The 19,802-nt window shown below is 31.8% G+C and overlaps 2 protein-coding genes across 3 annotated transcripts in view; one reads left to right on the forward strand and one right to left on the reverse strand.

Annotated features, from left to right (window-relative positions):
- Window positions 1–4,468: 4,468 nt before the first annotated feature.
- LOC143077042 (uncharacterized) lies at window positions 4,469–6,121 on the forward strand. Its single transcript, XM_076252928.1, has 2 exons — window positions 4,469–5,422; window positions 5,696–6,121. Exons 1-2 carry the CDS (start codon window positions 4,469–4,471, stop codon window positions 6,119–6,121), a joined length of 1,380 nt encoding a protein of 459 aa, XP_076109043.1.
- A 7,547-nt stretch (window positions 6,122–13,668) lies between these two features.
- The window catches only part of LOC143075539 (uncharacterized), a 51,144-nt gene continuing 45,010 nt past the window's right edge, over window positions 13,669–19,802 (reverse strand). The window contains exons 12-14 of one of the 2 annotated variants that reach the window (XM_076250980.1): window positions 19,566–19,658; window positions 18,349–18,369; window positions 13,669–16,502 (exon numbers count right to left, since the gene is read on the reverse strand). In XM_076250980.1, coding sequence (XP_076107095.1) covers window positions 16,401–16,502; window positions 18,349–18,369; window positions 19,566–19,658 — 216 coding nt within the window. In that variant the 3' untranslated portion in view covers window positions 13,669–16,400. The remainder of the gene's footprint in view (window positions 16,503–18,348; window positions 18,370–19,565; window positions 19,659–19,802) is intronic. The other variant, XM_076250981.1, reaches the window with a different exon arrangement.

Here is a 19,802-nt window from a genome sequence, read left to right on the forward strand (position 1 = left end):
TAGAACAGCAACAATCTTTATTTGTCTGAAGAGATTAACTGGCGATTGGAATACTTTTATTACAGTCAAAGATCAATGGTTTATATCGGACTGCTTTCATTATATTAAAGGTTTAATGAACATCAGTAAACAACGATTTAGTGAACATCGAAAAACTAACATTATATTCATAGATTTGATTACTATCGCAATCCACCATTATATACAAAGATAAACTTAACATCGGAATCCTCCATTGTATTCAATAATACCATTTTATTGCTATTTTGTGCATTTTTCCTTTGATCGTTTTTTGTTATATTTTTTCATATCATGCTACTCGCATGAAATGGAAAATTATCGCTAGAAACTTAGGACGCACGTGGTGTTGCTAATGGAATTGACATGAAATTGACAACGTCGTCATAGGTAAAATAGCTGTAATGTTACATATTTCTGTAATTTTTGTAATTCCGGAAATTTTGTCTTTTCCGTAATCGGAATCCTACTTACTGTATCATAACACATGTTTACGTTTGGCAAGGAGCTCAGTGCTTTCATATTATTTTGTATTTGGAAACTTTGGAACACAATGGAATCTAACTACATTGCATCACATTCACATCATCATGTGCCATCATGTTTGATTGAATACTGAATAAACTGTTAAACTGCTGCATCGCTTTCTTCTTATAACATGTATAAGGCGAGGGCAGTACAGTTAGATTCCATTAATAAAGATGGCTGATTCCGCATCAGCAGCTAAAGACCAACAAAAGAAAGAGGAGGAGACTAGGAGTACTCGAGAGCTTACAGAAAGAGCTAAGGAACAATACAATACACGTGTTAAAGCTTACGTAGACAAACTAGATAAAGAATGGGACAAGGTACAAGCATTGTTAGAACAGCTGTCAGAAAGTAATTTAGAACAGTTGAATGATATTTAACGACTACTCAGGCAAAGTTATGAACAATATACAAGTCTAAGTGATGAGTATATGGTATTTTTAAGGACACAATGTCTCATGAAAGTCTAAGAGAATTAAGCTCAATGGAAAAAAATCGTGCATCATGTGAGAACTATATAAAGGTGCTTTGACACAAGCATAGATAATTGAAAATGCTGACGCTAGATCAGTACTGACAACCTCTTCACAAAGGTCAAGAACAAGAGCAAAGTTAGAAGCAATTCAAGCTAAAGTAAAATATTAGCAGAAGAAGAAGCTGCTCTTGAGAAAAGAATGTCAACAATAAGAAAAAAAACAGACGAAGAACACGAACATGCAGATCTCAAACTATTACAAGTTAAAAGGGAAGCTGTGCAAGCGGAAGTTGAGGCAAAACTTGAAGAAAAAGATCGCAAATGTGTTGTTTGTGACTTAAAGCTTGATGATAAAAACCGGACTGAAAGATTTGTTAATGAACATTTTGGTCGTCCTAGATATGATTTGCACACTATTACTGCAAAGCCACAACAAAATCTTCCTCCTGTTATTCCAGAGAATAAACCAGTACACAAGGACTCGCCTAACCTTTTAGCATCTCAACTTACTACCTTCCTGTTGAAAAAAGACTTCTTAATGCCACGACTTAACAGATTTGATGAAAAACCTGAACATTATATGTCGTGGAAAACTAATTTTAAGACTATTATGTCTGAAGTGTCACACCTTCAGAAGAAACAGATTTATTGATTCGTTGGTTAGGCCAAGAGTAAGTTAGGCATTTAAAGACTATAAGATGTTCATTAAGTCCAGATCCAAGTTGGAGAGTTTCCAAAATTTGGGAACGTTTAGATGCAAGATTGGGTACACCTGAGATGGTCGAGGCAGCGATCAGAGAGAGACTCAGTTCATTTACACAAATTGGAAACAAAGACAAAAGACAATAAAAAAAACCTGTATGACATTATTATAGAAATTAAATCACTTATGGGAAATCAACAGTACAGCCCTGTAGTAATACGACACAGTAATCAAACATTCAGCTGAGGACTGGTTCGCAAAAAAAAGAATCTCCAATGGTCAACAATAATATATCGCTCAAGGTGAATAATTATATATTTTAACATAACAACTAATTTCAACAGGAAAAACCAATAACAAAACATTGTTCAATTTGAAACAGGAGTGTACGAGTTCTCCTACGCTTCAGACTCGTCATTCACTAAAAATTTATGCTGAAATTGACATGGTTGTTTTTGTTATACAATCATACACATTCAAGTTTTGAAAATCGATAGTTGTCATCGTAGAAAAGACTGCTGTTCATGTTTATATGTTATCAGAATATTGGTGTGATTCTTATTACTCTAAAGAAATGTTTGAAAACAAACAGAACGTATAAAGGTATTCGTTAATTCGCGATTGATACGTCATTGGAATGCGACTTCAACACACATTTTGAGGTCACGCAAGTTCATACAATACTCAGTTCGGCAGTGGGCGGAGCTTTTAAGCGATATCTGTATAGTATACAGATACAGCATAGCTATATCTGTAGGGCTGTTTCTGTATAGTAGAACACCCAATTGCAGGATAAAGCCTGATATCTGTACATACAACTATGAATTGAAAATACGTTTCGGCTGAAAATTAAACTTGTCAACTTCAATTTTACCTTGGTAACTTTCCCCTTCATATAGACACCTCTCCAGAAGGCCACATTCCAGGGCTTGAGCTTTATATAATGATTTCATGACTGAATGATGATGCTTACAGGGAACCTGAACATAGAATTCATGCATCTTTTCACAAATTTTATGGACGTCAAAATTATTTGGTTGACTTAAATGCAATATATATGTCACCGATGACCACAAATATGTCCCGCTGGCCTTTACGAAAACGACTCATAACGGATTTTTTTTGACAGAAATAACACGAGAAGTACCAATAATGAAGCGAAGTATTGACCATTTCTTGATGTGATTCGTGTTACTCAATTTTTGCCTTTTTCATCTATCATTTGACGTTGTGTTTGCCATTGTATTTTCTGCATTTCGTCTTCTTAATATGTATTGAATAATTATTCTTTATCTGTTTTTAGCCAGACAAGATACTGAGTTGTCTAATGACCCTAGCATGTCAGACAAAATACCCGTTGGACGTCAGAGTAATCTCCAACTACAACAAACATTTATAGAGCTATCTATCTTGAATGAAATTGATGTTAAATTCAAACGATTTAAAAACAAAATGACATAATAATCTTATTTTCAAATAGATGAAAACCGATATCCCCTTGTTAGTCTATTGACATGCACTCAGAACTCTATCGTAGTGGAGAATTAGTTCCAATATTCGAGATCAAAGTGACGGTCACCTGCAAATAATGATAACGCATGTATTATTGGTGCAATAACTTCCAGTTTGAGATACATTTACCATGTTTAGGTTTCAGGGGCAAAAGGAAAATGTATTTTGCCAAATCAGAATAATACATGTGAATGTGGTTTAAGGACATAATTTATTTTAAGTGAATGTTCCATTGCACTGAGATCTACATGCAAAACAATATAACTATTTTACTCAAGATGTTCTTGAGATATTCACCTCACTCATTATGTTGACCTTTTATGGAAAGCAGCCAATAAACAATTTCTTCTATATATGAAAATAACTGTATCAAAGATATTTAATGTTTTTCTAGGGCATTTTTTGGAATATATACACATATTTTAATTGTATTCCACACAATATATTTACCTAACTTACATAATTCCTCTCGTTAAATTTTATCCACTTTACTTCCTTATTATATACACATGTGTGAATTTAAATAAAAATTCACACAGTTAAAGCTTATTTGACGAAAATAATCAAAATTATACTAAACCAAAACTAACCAGCAAGTTGGGTATGGTATAGACTGTACTACAGGCACAAATACATCAAATAATATGCATAAGAGCATGTTTCTCCTCCTTTTTCTTTGAAGTTTTTTGTACAAAGAACTATGAATGTGGTTTTACGCACTCACAATAAATGAATAAAAAATAAACTTAATAATGCTTTTTGCCCAAGTAAACTTGGAAGGCGTCATACCTTAACTTCTAGTTAAACTAAAACATATCGCTGTTCAAATAGCTTTACTTAATAATAATGTGAATAATCTTATAGGGTAAATTATTTTTATATTTCCGGATTCACAACACGTTCAAACGACTATTCAACTAATAGTATTATATTTAATTTTGTACTTTGTACTTTCGTTTTAAAACGAAATGGCGGATGTTACTCAAGATTGTGCTATTTGTCTAGAGACGTTGAAAACACCAAAAGTTTTGCCCTGTTCCCATTTATTTTGCGAAGTTTGCATATCAGAGTATATAATATCGACCGCTAATAAACCGGGACAAAAAACATACAACTGTCCAGTGTGTAGGGTCGAAATCGAAATAAACAATCCAACTAGTCATAATTCTACTTGGGTTCATGATCTTCTAATAGCTGAATGTTGCCAAAAAAATTATACAAATCGTCCAACCATGCAAAATAAACAACAATGTCACCCATGTGAACGTTCTGAGAATGTATCAATCGATGCCACAGTTTGGTGTAGTAATTGCGGTGAAGCTCTCTGTCAGAAATGTTGCGATCTTCATCGTCGGTTTAGGACTACTACAACACATAAAACTTTTCCAATTACCACTACAACTAACGAGGACTTTACGTTCTTGGCCGAAACAAATGAATTTTGTAGTAAACACGAGACGAAGCCGTTAGACGTTTACTGTATAGACCATTCAGTTCTATGCTGCGTTGTTTGTCTAACTGTAAACCATAGAACATGTGAAGTGAAATATATAGAAGAATTGGGTGACGTAAAAGCAGAAAATATTGAGCTTTTTCTGATTGAATTAGATGATGTAAAATGCAGTTTAAACGAGCTGATCAAATCAAAAGCTAGAAATAAAGAAAGCTTAAAATCATCTTTTCAGACCATTGAAAAAGAAGCTATTTCAACAACCGCCAATCTGAAGAAAAGAATGGACGATCTCTGTAAAACATTTATCAAAAATTCAGGTTTAATGCAAGACGATTTACTAACCGAACTTGATAACGTCATAAAACAAGCACAAGGACACACATTAGTTTTAGATGATTGGATTTCAAGATTAAGAACAGTAAACTCCTTTGGATCAAGAAGTCAAACATTGGTAGCAAAAGAGAATATTAAGGCTGAATTAGCAAATAAAGAATCAAATATCAAAAGCCTCTTGAATGAAAATCAGGATATTGATGTGTCAACTGGTTTTACGGAAAATTCAGAAGCTTTGTCAAAGGTTGAAATGCTAGGGAAAATATCAGTTTTAAAACATATCAACAAAATTTCAGATAAAAGGAACAATTTATTCAAATCCATTAGTGTTCAACTTGAGACATTATCACTTAAATTTCGGTCTATATTAGGGATTAAAGAAAAAGAATTTATGAGTGGTGTTTGTCTAAATTCCGAAAAATGTGTTATCATCTCTTCAACTGAACTGTGTGAAATCATAAACATACAAACTAACCAGATTGTCACCTCCGTTTCCTTGGACCTAGTATCTCAACCAAAACGCATTTGTTATGACAAAAGTAGTGAACGTTTATTTGTGACCTTCAATGGCAATCGCGGTGTAAGTTGTGAGATAAAAGAAGACAAAATAAAACAAGTAAAAGCTCATTCTTTCAAAAAAAATGTATGTGGAATTGATATGTTTGACGAAAAGTTGTATATTTTGAGCGACGAAGTCTTGCAGACTCCTGATATGCACAATCTGAGTGAGTTTATGCAGACTTTTACAAGTGGAGCAGTAGATGACCTTGCAGTCGATAAGGAATCAAGTCGCTTAGCTGTTACAAAACAAAAGTCAAAAAGTGTCAGCTTCACATCATTTCAGGAGAGAAAATTTAGAAATACTGTTACGTGCACACAAAAACCAGTAGCTTTGGCTTTTGGGCCAGATGGCATTCTTTTTGTCGCAGATGTCAATTGTTGCATCAGTGTTATATCAAAAAATGAACAAAACTTGATACCATTGATAGAAAAACTTGAAAAATTGAAGAACGTTAGAGATATATGGACTGACATCGATTCGAATGCTCTTTTTGTTTGTGGACAGGACTATGTGGAAATATATGACATACAATGGTGAAAGTCACACACATAAGTTTTTGTAACTTAAAAATCTGTTGGAAATTCATTATCTTTTAGCCATATTTATGTTACTGGAATGTTTAAAAGGTCATATACGTTTGATTTTAAATACTCTATCCATTTAATGCATAATGTGTAAAATGTATTATTGAGTTTACCCATCGAACTAGCGATCAAGGATACAACAGATACAGTTAAGTCTGCCTTATATTTTGACTTACATCTAGAAATTGATAATAAGGGTCGGTTAAAATATATTATTACCTTAGCCGTATTTAGCACTACTTTTTGGAATTTTGGGTCCTCAATCATGTCAATGTTCTTCCAACTTATACTTGTTTGGCTTTATAACCAATGTGGTCTGAGCGTCACTGATGAGTCTTATGTAGACGAAACGCGCGTCTGGCGTATTAAATTATAATCCTGGTACCTTTGATAACTATTTTATAACTTGTTCATAGCCTAGTTGTGTTTGATTTACTAGATCTTTTCAACCAAGCATGTAATGCATGATTTTGTCAATTTGCTGGCTAATCTTTTCATTTTTTTATATTAAGGTGTAACACCACCAAATCATGTATACGAAAATAGGTCGAAAAAATATTCTCTTCAATTTGACAGTTGTAGGTAATTAATCCTACATTTTATTGCAGTAAAAGATTTCTGTGTCATAAACATATGTCTTGGATATTTTAAAGCACCATAATTTTTTACTTGGGATTTCTATAGAATATTATGTAAGCTTGAGGTTACATGATGACTAAGCCTTGTACACAGATAAAATAAGGGGAGAAATTTCTTAGTAAACTTCCAGTGATGGTTATTTTCTTATATGCAATGAAATGTTATGTGAGGTTTTTTATCTATAGTACTGGACATGATAACACTTTACTCATGCCAAGTATTTCTTTATTTGAAACAAAGATGAACACTTCACATTTTTTAGAAAGTGAAAATTTAACAAAGACTAATTGGGAAAAATCAATGGTGGTATTACACCTTAAGTAAAAGTAATATCTTGCCAAAAGAAGAAAAACTTAATTGCAAGAAAATGGAAATAAAAAAAAGCACATACAACAATTTTCTTCAGGTTAAAATAATGTTCATCAAAATTAATGAGCTATCCTTGATGGATTTGGTAAAAAATGCTGAACCTTTGACAGAACATAGTACTGCTCCCTCAAACCATCATTTAAGGATTTTCGCTTGTCATCTTTTAAATTTTTTGTCAGATTTTCGGAATCCTCTGGTTTTATCTATTTGAATGTCTTTAAAAAAATATGCCCATTGACTCCCAGTTTTTGAGAACTTAAACATGTCAATGATAAAGCTATGGAAAGTCAAGAGAGAATATTGTCCCGCCAAAATTATGATGGCAAATATCTTAAAAACAAGCACATTGACCTGTATATTTTTTTGTTCTTTTGATTCCCTTATTAATCACTTATCAATAAAAACTAGTGTTTTGAAAAGTTAACTATTTTGAAACTGAGAAGCGAACTCCCTTAAACATGTTAAAGGTACATTTAGGGAGACAAAGATCTTAGTCTCAAAAAAAGGAGGGACGAAAGATACCAAAGGGACAGTCAAACTCATAAATCTAAAAAAAAATGACAACGCCATGGCTAAAAATGAAAAAGACAAACAGAAAAACAATAGTACACATGACACAACATAGAAAACTAAAGAATAAACAACACAAACCCCACTAAAAACTAGGGGTGAACTCAGGTGCTCCGGGTGGGTAAGCAGATCCTGCTCCACATGTGGCACCCGTCGTGTTGCTTATGTGATTACAAATCCGGTAAATAGTCTAATTCGGTAGGTCACATTCATGAAAGGGAAGGGGATTGTAGTTACGACGTAAGGAACATATCCGATATCATTTGTGAAATGGTTATTCCATAACGGTCAACCAACTCGTGATGGCGTCCGTAAAATTTACGAAGGGATGATCTCAAGTCGCTTTATTCTTTCAAACATAAAATTCACTGAAACTGACATTATCAAGATGCTTCATTTCTTTATTGACAACATAGTTGTTATGTTTGGAGGACGTTTTATCTAAAAAAAATTAAAAAAATTCGGCATTCACATGGGAACCAACTGGGGCCCTCTTCTTGCCGACCTGTTCCTTTATTCTGATGGGGCTGACTTCTTACAGGAACATCTTAGGAAGAAACAAAAGAAAGTTAGCAATATCCTTAAACTTTAATTTACGCTGTTTTCTCAATAAATAACACAATGTTGACTATGTTGAACGTATCTTTCTCATCGAACTAGAGATCAAGGATGCAACAGATACAGTTAAGTCTGCCTTATATTTTGACTTACATCTAGAAATTAACAATAAGGGTCGGTTAAAAACAAAACTTTACGACAAAAGGGATGTTTCCCAATTGTGAACTTTAATTTCTATGTAGCAACGAGGTAGCAACATTATAGCAGCGCCTGCATACGGTGTATATATCTCCATTTCTTATCATGATTTTCTTGATAGAGGGTTCCTGCACGCATGGAAGCTATTAAACGAAGAGTTCCAAATGGTGAAGTTGAAGCATCCCTTCGTAAATGTTAATGACGCTTTCACGAGTTGGTTGACCGTTATAGATCATCGGTTACACAGATAATATCGGATATGTTCCTAATGCCGTTACTTCAACCCCGTTCCATATTCACGAATGTGACCTACCGAATTAGACTATTTACCGGGTTTGTAATAACATGAGCAAAACGACGGGTGCAACATGTGGAACAGGATCTGTTTACTCTTCCTTGGTCCCTGAGATTACACACAGTTTTTGTTGGGGTCCGTGTTGCTTAGTCTTATTTTTCTATGCTGTGTTTTGTGTACTTTTGTTTATCTTTTTATTTTTTGTTTCAAACGTTGTCAGGTTATTTTTTATCTATGAGTTTGAATGTTCCTCTGGTATCTTTCGCCCCTCGTGGAACTATTTGAACCAGGTTTTATCAGGTTTTATACTGAGAAAATACAGTGATAACCTTTTAGAAGTATCTCTATATGTTAATTACTTGTGATTAGAAACAAATAAACTTTTAAACTTGAAACTGTAAACATATTTGTTTTATAATTTTGTAATTAAAAGATAGATAAAGGCAACAGTAGTATACCACTGTTCAAAGACGAGTTTTGATATGAAATGTTAACAGCATGAGTGTTGCTACATAGAAATGGAAAGTTCACATTTGGGAAGCTGAAGTCCCAACTTTTGTCGTTAAGTGTTGTTAATAACAAACCTTTCAAGTCAATTTATAGATGTAAGTCAAAATATGAGACAGACTTTAGTGTGTACGCTACAATGTCTAGTTCGATGAGATAGGTGAGTACAACATAGTCACAAACTGTTCAACTGTTTAGTGAATGTGGAATAATCAGGGGAATTGGAAGTTAAAGGATAACGCTTTCTTCATTTAAAACAATCAGACGAAAAGGCATTTCAGTTAATTCCTGAATATCTTGTAGAATTGCTGACCATGATAAGCCCACTCTCACTATGACTAAATGGTGAAAAACTTCGCCTGACCTTTTTAAATTTATTGATGCGAAACCTGCTTCCAATTTTTATATTCCATTCTATTCCGATGAATACGTAATCAATTTTTTCAATGAGGTATTTCATTCTTATTCTAATTAATGTCAATCAGTAAACAAGAGAGTGTGTCGTCCCATGTCCACTTGTGGTCTCCAAATTCTACAAGACTCATCTTTGCAATATATATAGAGAATCCTGGTAATTCATGTAATTGGCATGCGTTAGTGAATAACAAAGATTTCAAATAACAGTCAAATCAAATAACCCATATGCTTATATACGTACCAATTCATGCATGAATAATGTTTAACATGTCAATTCTGATAGGAATATGTTTACAAGTATTCTTATTTTGCTGACTACTAGCAACCTATAATTTCTAATAACATGCTTAATGAATAATTAAACGCCTTTGCCTAAGACAACTGGCATTAATAACGTCGAACAACACTCTTTCTTTAAATCAACCGGGTTTACACTTAAATGAGCAAGACGACGGGTGTCAAATGCTTACACTTCTGGAGCATCTGCGATCACCCCATGCTTTTGGCGGGGTTCATGTTGCGCTGTCTAGTTTTTCTATGCTATATTTTGTGCGCTTTTGTTTCTTTTCTTTTCATCTTTGCCATGGTCTTTTCAGTTCGTTATCAATTATATGTTAAAAGATACCTTTTATTTCTTTAGCCTCTCCTTTGTAGTGACGAAGTAACATAAACAATGTGACATAGCGGATATGCAAGAGAGAATGCACGAATGTGAATCATCGTTTGAGAGGAAAATGATTTATTCTTTCATCTTCATATATACACATAGGCAAGTGTTGCAACTTCAATGAAAAATGGCTAATGTAGTTTAAACCGTATTCGGTCAATCACTTGCATACGGGATATATATCTCCCAATTTATACGATATTTCTGTGCTTGTATTTCCTGTCATGATATTTCTTGAGATGTTTGCTGCTCACAAGGAAGCTATTAAACCAAGAGTTCCAGATGGTGAAGTTGATATCATCCCCTCGTAAATTTTACGGACGCCATCACGAGTTGGTTAACCGTAATGGAATAATCGTTTCAAAGATGATATCGAAGATGTTCCCGACGTCGTAACTACAATCCCCTTCCCTTTCATGAATGTGACCTACCGAATTAGACTATTTACCGGATTTGTTATAACATGAGCAACACGACGGGTGCCACATGTGGATCAGGATCTACTTACCCTTCCAGAGCACCTGAGATTACCCCCGGTTTTTGATGGGGTTCGTGTTGCTTAGTCTTTAGTTTTATATGTTGTGTCATGTGTACTATTGCTTGTCTTTTTCATTTTTAGTCATGGCGTTGTCAGTTTATTTTCGATTTATGACTTTGACTGTGCCTCTGGTATCGTTCGTCCCTCTTCTCTAATAACATAGATTGAAAGTTTACAGCATTGGTACTAAGAAATACATAGCAGCTGACATAGACATTTGATTGATTAGTTGTTTTAGTACGCTAGTAAACCAGTTACTTCACAATATTTTTATTTGAGAATAGCAGTGGCCTTCAATGAAAAAAACAACACTTCTAATAAAAAAAATATAATAACTATTTCTTGTGTTACAACATGAATATTATTTTTTTCTAGGCCTAAGGGGAATTACTCCAAAGCCAAAATCTGTAAGAGTCAATTTGTTTTTAATTTCTCGATTATAAAATGATCTGTATGACTTACTTCGGTTAGTAAACAGAAACATAGAAATGTTGGCCATATTTTTTTATACCATGACTCTTATTTTTCCAGTATAAAATAAAGTTCAACAGTGATTTGTTTGCAAGAGTTGCTCTTTACCTATTCTAGTTCATTTGAGGTCCAGACCAAATTGTCATTTGTTTCATCCAATCAAACTATTCAACCGGACAGACATGCACAATGGTCAAGTCAACAAAGTGCAAAGTGGTAAAATAAAGCACCCTTATAAGTAATTTTGATTAGAATACCAATTTATGGCTATTTAGAAAACATTCTTTCAAATTTCTAGACATATCTGTATTGTTAGGAGTCATTTTAAAGTTGAAATTATTTTTTTTAATTATTTAAAGCCCAATTTTCATACTACTCCTTTTCCAAGTTGTTTTATACTCTTCTATTACGGGCATACAACACCATTTTAATCCCACTGTGTTTTATTAATCCCAATTCAAGTCCAATCAGTGTGCTTGATTTTCTGCTGTTATCAAGACCCATTGATTGCCTTGAGCTGTTGTTGTTCTTTGTTTGTGTTGTTGTTTCTATAGCCCATTCCCATTCTAAATTTTATATTTAAAGATAAAGGCAACATCAAAAGCATAAACTGGACTGTTTTAAAGCAATTCGAAAATTAATGATAACTTTTAATTGACAAAGAACAACATACATATCATTAAAAAGTTTCAGCAACACTTTCATTGTGGCCACTAAGTGGATATGAGGTCAAATAGGGTTGTAAGTAGGATATTTTTCATCAATGAATGTGTTTTTAGATAGATGTTTTTGTGTTCTGTTAAATTGTTCCTTTTAAAATTGTTATATGATGATGACTGAGTTCCCATATTTTGACTATTTTATTTATTGTGTCTGTTCAGTTAAAAGATGCGTTTTGTATTTCAATTTTGCCATGTCATTATGGACTTTCCGAATTGATTTTCCTCTAAGTTTAGTTTTTTTGTGAAATTGCAATTTGGTCAAAATGTTCATTTCATAAGAATTTCACAAGACTTGTAGATAGATGTTTTTGTGTTCTGTTAAATTGTTCCTTTTAAAATTGTTACACGATGATGACTGCTGTACCGATATTTTGACTATTTTATTTATAATGTCTGTTTAGTTCACGCATCATTGTAAATATAACGGAATTTGATGAGACTGTCAACAAAGTGAGAGGTTTAGCGCTATAAAACCAGGTTTACTCCACCATTTTCTACATTTGAAAATGCATGTACCAAGTCAGGAATATGACAGTTCTTGACCATTCCTTTTTGATGTGTTTTGTCATTTGAATTTGCCATGTTATTAGGGACTTCCCAATTTTATTTTCCTCTGAGTTTACTTTTTAACAATGAATTAGAGACTTCCATTGTCCTCTGATGGTCACTGTTATCAGAATAACAGGATCCTTCAAATAAGTCATACCATATTTCAGATTACCTAGCCTTTACAAAATAGGCACCAATGGAAAATAAAGTTACAATTTATCAATGAAAAATTAAGCCTTTTATTCCAATGTAACATAAAATATTACAAAGAGAACATTATCACTTCAGTAAACAAACAAGCACCTAAAAAATAATATAAATGTAATGCATGTTAAATAAATTATACTGTAGACGTCATTTCCAGGCATTTATACTTCTAAAGCCCTATACATCTTAAACATTTAATACAATGGTTTGCGTCTTTTTTTTAACTGGCATGTAATGATGTGCGATCTTGAGAACTAAAATGTCAATTTATTCAGTTTATACAAAAGGATTGATGATAGTGGTTTAAATCATCCTTTTTCAAGTCAGTCATATTCTAACTCATACAATGGCGCATAAGTACTGTTTATTTACATCAAACTTCAATTTAGTGCATCAAATAAGGTCATCATTCAGCCTTATATCTAACTATTAGGTATTGGTTTTGGTTTTCCTTAAAAGCTGCATAGTTACCTATATGTGTTCCCTTTGGTGGAGAGTTGTCTAATTGGCAATCACATCTCACCTACTTATTTTTATATTCAGAATTAAGTTTTCATAAAAAGATCCGTTTTGCCACACAAGACCAATAATGTTTTCTCAAAATTTATATTAAATACATTAATGCGATATAAAACATCCAAGCACACCCATTTGTCTAACAGTGATAAAATCAAAATTGCTATTACATATCTATCAATTTTTATCAATTGCATTTGGCAGCTTCCATAATGAATTGCAGATATGAGATGGTTTTGGTTATGTTTTGATTTACAAGAATTGCATAGGTTAAAGGTCAAGTAATATCTCTTTATTTCATTCTGACTAATGGCTTGACTAGCAGGTCAAATTCAATTCTGACCAGTTATTGCATAAAATGTTTCACTATAAACCACAATATACAAGGCTTAAACATTGTGACTGAAACTCTTCTTTTTCTCTGTGCTTACACCATGAAAAAACTGTCACATATTACTTGAGATACATTTTAACTCATTCCACATTCAGAAAGAAACTATGAAAACTAAACATTAATATTTCCTTACAAAACCCAAGGTTCCATGCCTGCATGGATTGTTACATTCCAATGAGTCTGCACTATAAATCACAAACAACAGAGATATCAATTAGCTCATGAGATCTGAGAGTTGTTATGAAGCCATAATGTCCTACCATTGTTAATTGTTTCTTAAAAATGCCTATGCTTCCCACTAGACAAAAAATAAAATATTACTATCAGCAATTAATTGATTAATTTTGCGATCAGGCCAAAACAGACATGACAGAAGTCTATGAATTCAATTATTGAAATTCACAATCCACAAAATGGGATCATTCAAAAAAAAAATTTCAGACACAGATAAAAATGATTATAGGGTCCGAAGTTTTAATCAAGGGTCTGTGGTAAGTCATACCACCTTTAATCTTTCATTTTGCCTCAGGATTCCTCACATTCTCCTGGTATCATTATATTAACAATAGAGGTAAAGGATAAGTTACAAATCTCATAAACTGATTGATATCTCTGTAATCAACACAAGGTTAATATATTTTCTATAATTATACAATTTTCTCTTCCAAGATGATAATATATAATTTTGATATTTCTTCTCAAATAATGGATTTAATATCTACTTCCCAGAAAATAAAAATCTAATGTTGAATTATACAATCATGAAACAAGTTTAAATGATTCCTAGCAACTAATAAAACATTCAAAGATTAACTAAAATTTCTACATAAATTATACCAATTCCACTTAGGAATTAATCAAACTATACTTAGGAAAAGAACAGTTTTGAGAGCTCAAATGATATAAATAAGTTATTTTAACCTGTTCCTTCTTTTGATAGTTAATTCACTACTGCATGAAAAGTGCTTGTTTAAAACAAAGGAAGTACAATACATCAAACATATTCAACTATCATGTAAAAACAAAAAACATGTGTTCACTTCATTTCAGTATATTTGAATACCCTTTTACCAAAATTACTACATTGTTGTACTATCTTCTTCATGAAAAGTTTCAGTTGAACAGGTTTCACCATATTGACATTACAATCTAAACTAGTCTTGTAATTTTTCCTCAACAACACTCTTAGCCAATAAGACTACTTTAATAATTTTTTATGATAAAAATAACTTAGATATCATATAAACATAATGTTTTATATTTTCATCAAGGTCCTAAATATAACCAGGCAACAAGAAATATTTGAAGTTCAGAAAACTATAATATTGATAAAAATTTTAATAGCTTATAAAATTTTGCCATCAAACAAACATATTCTATGAAATGGTCAGAATTTTCTTTTTATGTCATGCCTTTGCTAATCAGTATTGAAATGTCCAACAAATGATATAACAAAAATGTGTACTTGGTTGTCAAGTAATATATATTCAATCTTAAAAAATGCTCGACTAAAAAAAGACCACTTCCCTATCACTTTCAGATCATGTTCAGTATAATTAATAAAATTAATAATTTCCTGTAAAGAAAGGAATTGCATCTTAAGAAGTCTTGCTGTTTGCTTTAGAAGGGTCTAAAATTTTAAATCTATTAAGTAACTACATACTTACAATATGTAAACCAGAATTAATGATTAGTAAATGTATGGGTAAAAACAAATCCCCTTTAATATATATATAATAACTTGCATACTTTCAATGCATTTGTTGAGTTTTCAAGATTAGTGATTGGATAAACATCAAAACTAAAATAATGTTGTTGATACCTTAGACAAAAACAAAAATCAAATCAAAACAAATTTAATATCCATCAATAATAACCAGTGTTCTTAACAGTGTATAGTTGTAAGTTATCACAGTTCATTGTGCTTCAAAATTATTTGAGAGTTACCCTGAAATGTAATATACCCTCTGCATATGCATAAATACATTCACATTAAAATATGTTCTATAGTTAAATAATACGGTTTTCTATATTCATTCTAACATGTCATTTGTCTGTCAAAGACGTTTTATTTTGACTGTATTCAAATTCTATATACTGTGGATTCATTGTATGCTGCGTACCAATTTTCACAGGTATATCAATAACACGAATACAAATATTCTGTAACTTTACATGTAAATTTGGCAAAACCATTAAATCATATAGCCACAAAATTTGATTCCACTTAAAATAAACGAATCCACAGTATTAAAGACACAAATGTTCTGATTTATTTAAAATTTGAGAATATTTTATCATTTATATGTTAGCTTGAAAAATGTTATCACACTGACTGAACTTAAAAAACAGTTTAGCAATTACATATTTATTATAATCACTTTTCTTTTGAATGCAAAAAATATTTTGAAACATTTTGTGATGAAATACAAAACAATTGTAAATGCAAAGTTTATAAAAATATCATGTGTTTAATACTAGCTTTATGTAGGTAGGGACTTTGATACACTGAAAAAAAACTATAATCTAAATAACGATTGTGTTGCAAATTGACATGGATTTCTTCAGCACCATACAAAGGTAGATAACTCTTCAAGTTCTAAGGGGAGATAATTCTAAAAGTTTCCTCCTTGTGAATATTGGTGTTCAGTCTTTATTCCTCCCCAATTTAAAATCTGTTTGTCTGGATTTTCATCCCAGTCCTGCTCTAGTTTCAACTGAAAATATAATAAATCAAATTATGAGACTTTATTTATCATTGGTCAATTGAAATTAAAATACATTACACATATAATAACACCTACCTTTGGAAATCTACAACAGTTTATTGTTAGTCACACAATTAAGTTGTTACATGGATTATTAGTAGGTTTTTCAAGATTTACATACGTTGTCTAAGGGTCCTTATTTGGTATTACTGTGGATTAATTATTATACCAATTTTTATGGATTTTGTGAGTAAAGATGATCAACGAATTCAAATGTTCAAAAAAATAACATATTTTCGTTAGGCTTTGTATACAGAGAGATTGGCAAAACCACGAAGTCAAATATCCACAAATATGCATGTTTTTAGCAAATGAATCCAAAGTAATTTGAACTCTGTGGGACAGTTGTATCATTGGCAATCATACCATATCTTCTTATTTTTTTATTGGAAGTTTTCTCAATTTGACAACCTTTTGATGACATCTTTTTTTTATTTATTTAGTTTTTCTTTTCATTAAAGATGATTCATGAATGAAAAAAACAATTAATAAAAAATCCACATACAAGATGTAAATTCAGATTCTAAAATATTTTGATCAAACAGTTTATTATAACATGTCATGAATCAAACGACATAGTAATATTATCCCCGGTCTTAGTCCAAATCGGGTGAGTTTTATGGAAATTCGGGTACAAAGTGTAACGAGAAAACAACGTTTTTTTCATTATCTAAAAAAGTTTTATTGAAATTTAGAAATTTTACATATTTTTTACGGGGTGTAGGGTACTTCCTTTGGTAGAACCCTACAGGTAGTCAAATATAAGACATTTTTAATACGAAGACAGAGAAACTGGAATGAGTCAAATTTGGCGCTCAATGTTGTGAGCGTTACGCCATAGATGGTGTGACGTCAACGTGGGTCAATTGCATAGCTAGGTCAGTAGTCCCATTCCTTGAAAATGTGGCAGTCAATTAAGTGATGCATGTAATGAAATGAGTGTAAATGATCGGCATAATAGGACAAAATCGTTAATGAATTAAATATTTTATTACAAACATCATGGATAATCTACAGAATTCAATATTTCACAAGGAACAATGATGGAACTAAGGAAAACTTGCGTGAAGTTCCCCGGGATAATGGTTAGCAACGTCCTGGGATATGGGTTAGAAACACCAAGGGGCTATGGGTTTTGTAACGACGTGCGTTAACCAATCAAAATCCTAGATATACACTAAGCCGGGGATAAAAGTATATATAGTGGGTGAGTTCTGATTATATATTTCATAATAAAAGATAAAAGAATATAAAAATCCACACCAATATAAGAAAAGATAATTTCATAAGAAAAACAAATCACCATATTTCAACAGAATACACCATATGAAATATTAATTAACAAATGTGTCCCCGCATTATTTTTTTAATTTTGTGATAGTTTTGTTGGTTAAAAAAAAGCCTTTTAGCAAATGTAGCAGCCAAATAAAAACCACACATACCAGTAACAAGATTTGTATTTAATTTTTTACTCATAATTTAAAGTTTTCAGGGGTATTTGATGTAAAAAAAAGAGTTGACAAAGCGGTTTATATTTTCAATTTAATTAATAAAAGAGAACTTATTTTTAATACCAATTATTAATCAAAAGCAGTCAACTTATAAGTCTCCTTTTCCATTACAAAAAAAATTACTGGACTCTAACATGAAAACTGATAACAAACACATTCACTTAAATGATATCAAAGTCACATAAACATTGACAAGGGAGGTAATAACAGATCCTGTAAAGCTTTGGTATTTTCTAGCTGTTGAAACTATTTCTATTATGATGGTGTATTTCATTGTAACTTACTCGGCTAAACTTTCTCTCAATCTGTGGATTATAGAAATTAAGTTCATACCACATCAAGGATAAAGCAGAATAACAAACAGGAAAACATAATAAACTCTAAAATGACTACAAATTATTCAGACCTGCCAACATTCATGATTTACGGGTGATTTCTCTTGTGAGAAGTTTTGACTTGAATTTTAAAATAATCCATTATCTAAATTGCAAACTGTGGATTCATTATTATGCATGTGGTACTAATTTCTGTTGGTTTAATTAGTAAAGGTGAACCTTGATTTAAAATGTTCAACTAAAAATAAATTCACAGTTCCTGAAAAAAGCATTCAAAGAAGTCAAAATGACATTTTGGCAAACATTTACTTGTTCTAAACCATAGCAAGTAAGACATAACACTTATGACATGTTTTAGAGATAGCGTAGGTTCTCTTGTGCTTAGAATCCCTGTGGAGATTCTATGCTGGCAGGTATAATAATATTTCAACTAAGAAATGAAAACACAAAAGGTTAAAAGGCAAAGTAGTTAGTAAAGAAAATTTCAACTCGGAGAATATGATATTTTCTTCAGTTACAAATAATTACATGCTCTTATCTATTATCAATTTATAAATATGTACTAATGACATGTGGATTTCTAAATTTGAAATTGATATAAACAATCTAACTACATTTGCACTAAATGAAAGTGGACAAAGTTCCAAATCAGTTTTCCTATATCTGCATTCTTTTAACTGAAGAAAAAACAACTATAATTTTTGAAAGCTATACAATAATAAAAATTTGCAATAAGGAATATATTTTAAGCTTCAAATTCATGCATACAATTTATAAGTCTAAAATTATTTTACTTTCTGAAAGTTTCTGTTTCTTATTCATTTTCCAAATTTCAAATTACTTTAAACATTTGTTTTTCATTAACAGTTATATAAATCTGTTAAAATATATAAATAAGAAATTTAAGCTTTTCATAATAGTATATTCATAATTCCCACATTTAAAGCTTGTAAGCCTTGAAAAAATAGATTCTGAAAGGACTGTTCTCTCCAGTTTAATTATAAAGAAGAGAGTTGATTTTCATTCCCAAAGGTAGATTCAAAGGATTAATTATCACACCATAAGGGTAAATTTTCATTCCCCAAGGCATAAATTGTGTTGGGATTTTATACAATTTCGACTATGAATCCATAGAAAATATTCCACAATATTTTGTACAATTATACCTTTCTCTGTTTATGTTTTTCGGTTTCTTTTTTCTCCCACTGTTTCTGTTCATTTTGTTTATCCTTTGTAGCAGTTGATCCACAACCCCACACCTATAAAAAGTGTATTACTAAATTTAATATAAAAATAAGAAGATGTGGTATGATTGCCACTGAGACAACTATCCACCATAGACAACATGCCATAGAAGTTAACAACCCTATAGGTCACCCATATTCATTTTCAAATTATCTACT

Source organism: Mytilus galloprovincialis, chromosome 5, assembly GCF_965363235.1.
Source record: "Mytilus galloprovincialis chromosome 5, xbMytGall1.hap1.1, whole genome shotgun sequence".
Taxonomy (NCBI): Eukaryota; Metazoa; Mollusca; class Bivalvia; order Mytilida; family Mytilidae; genus Mytilus; species Mytilus galloprovincialis.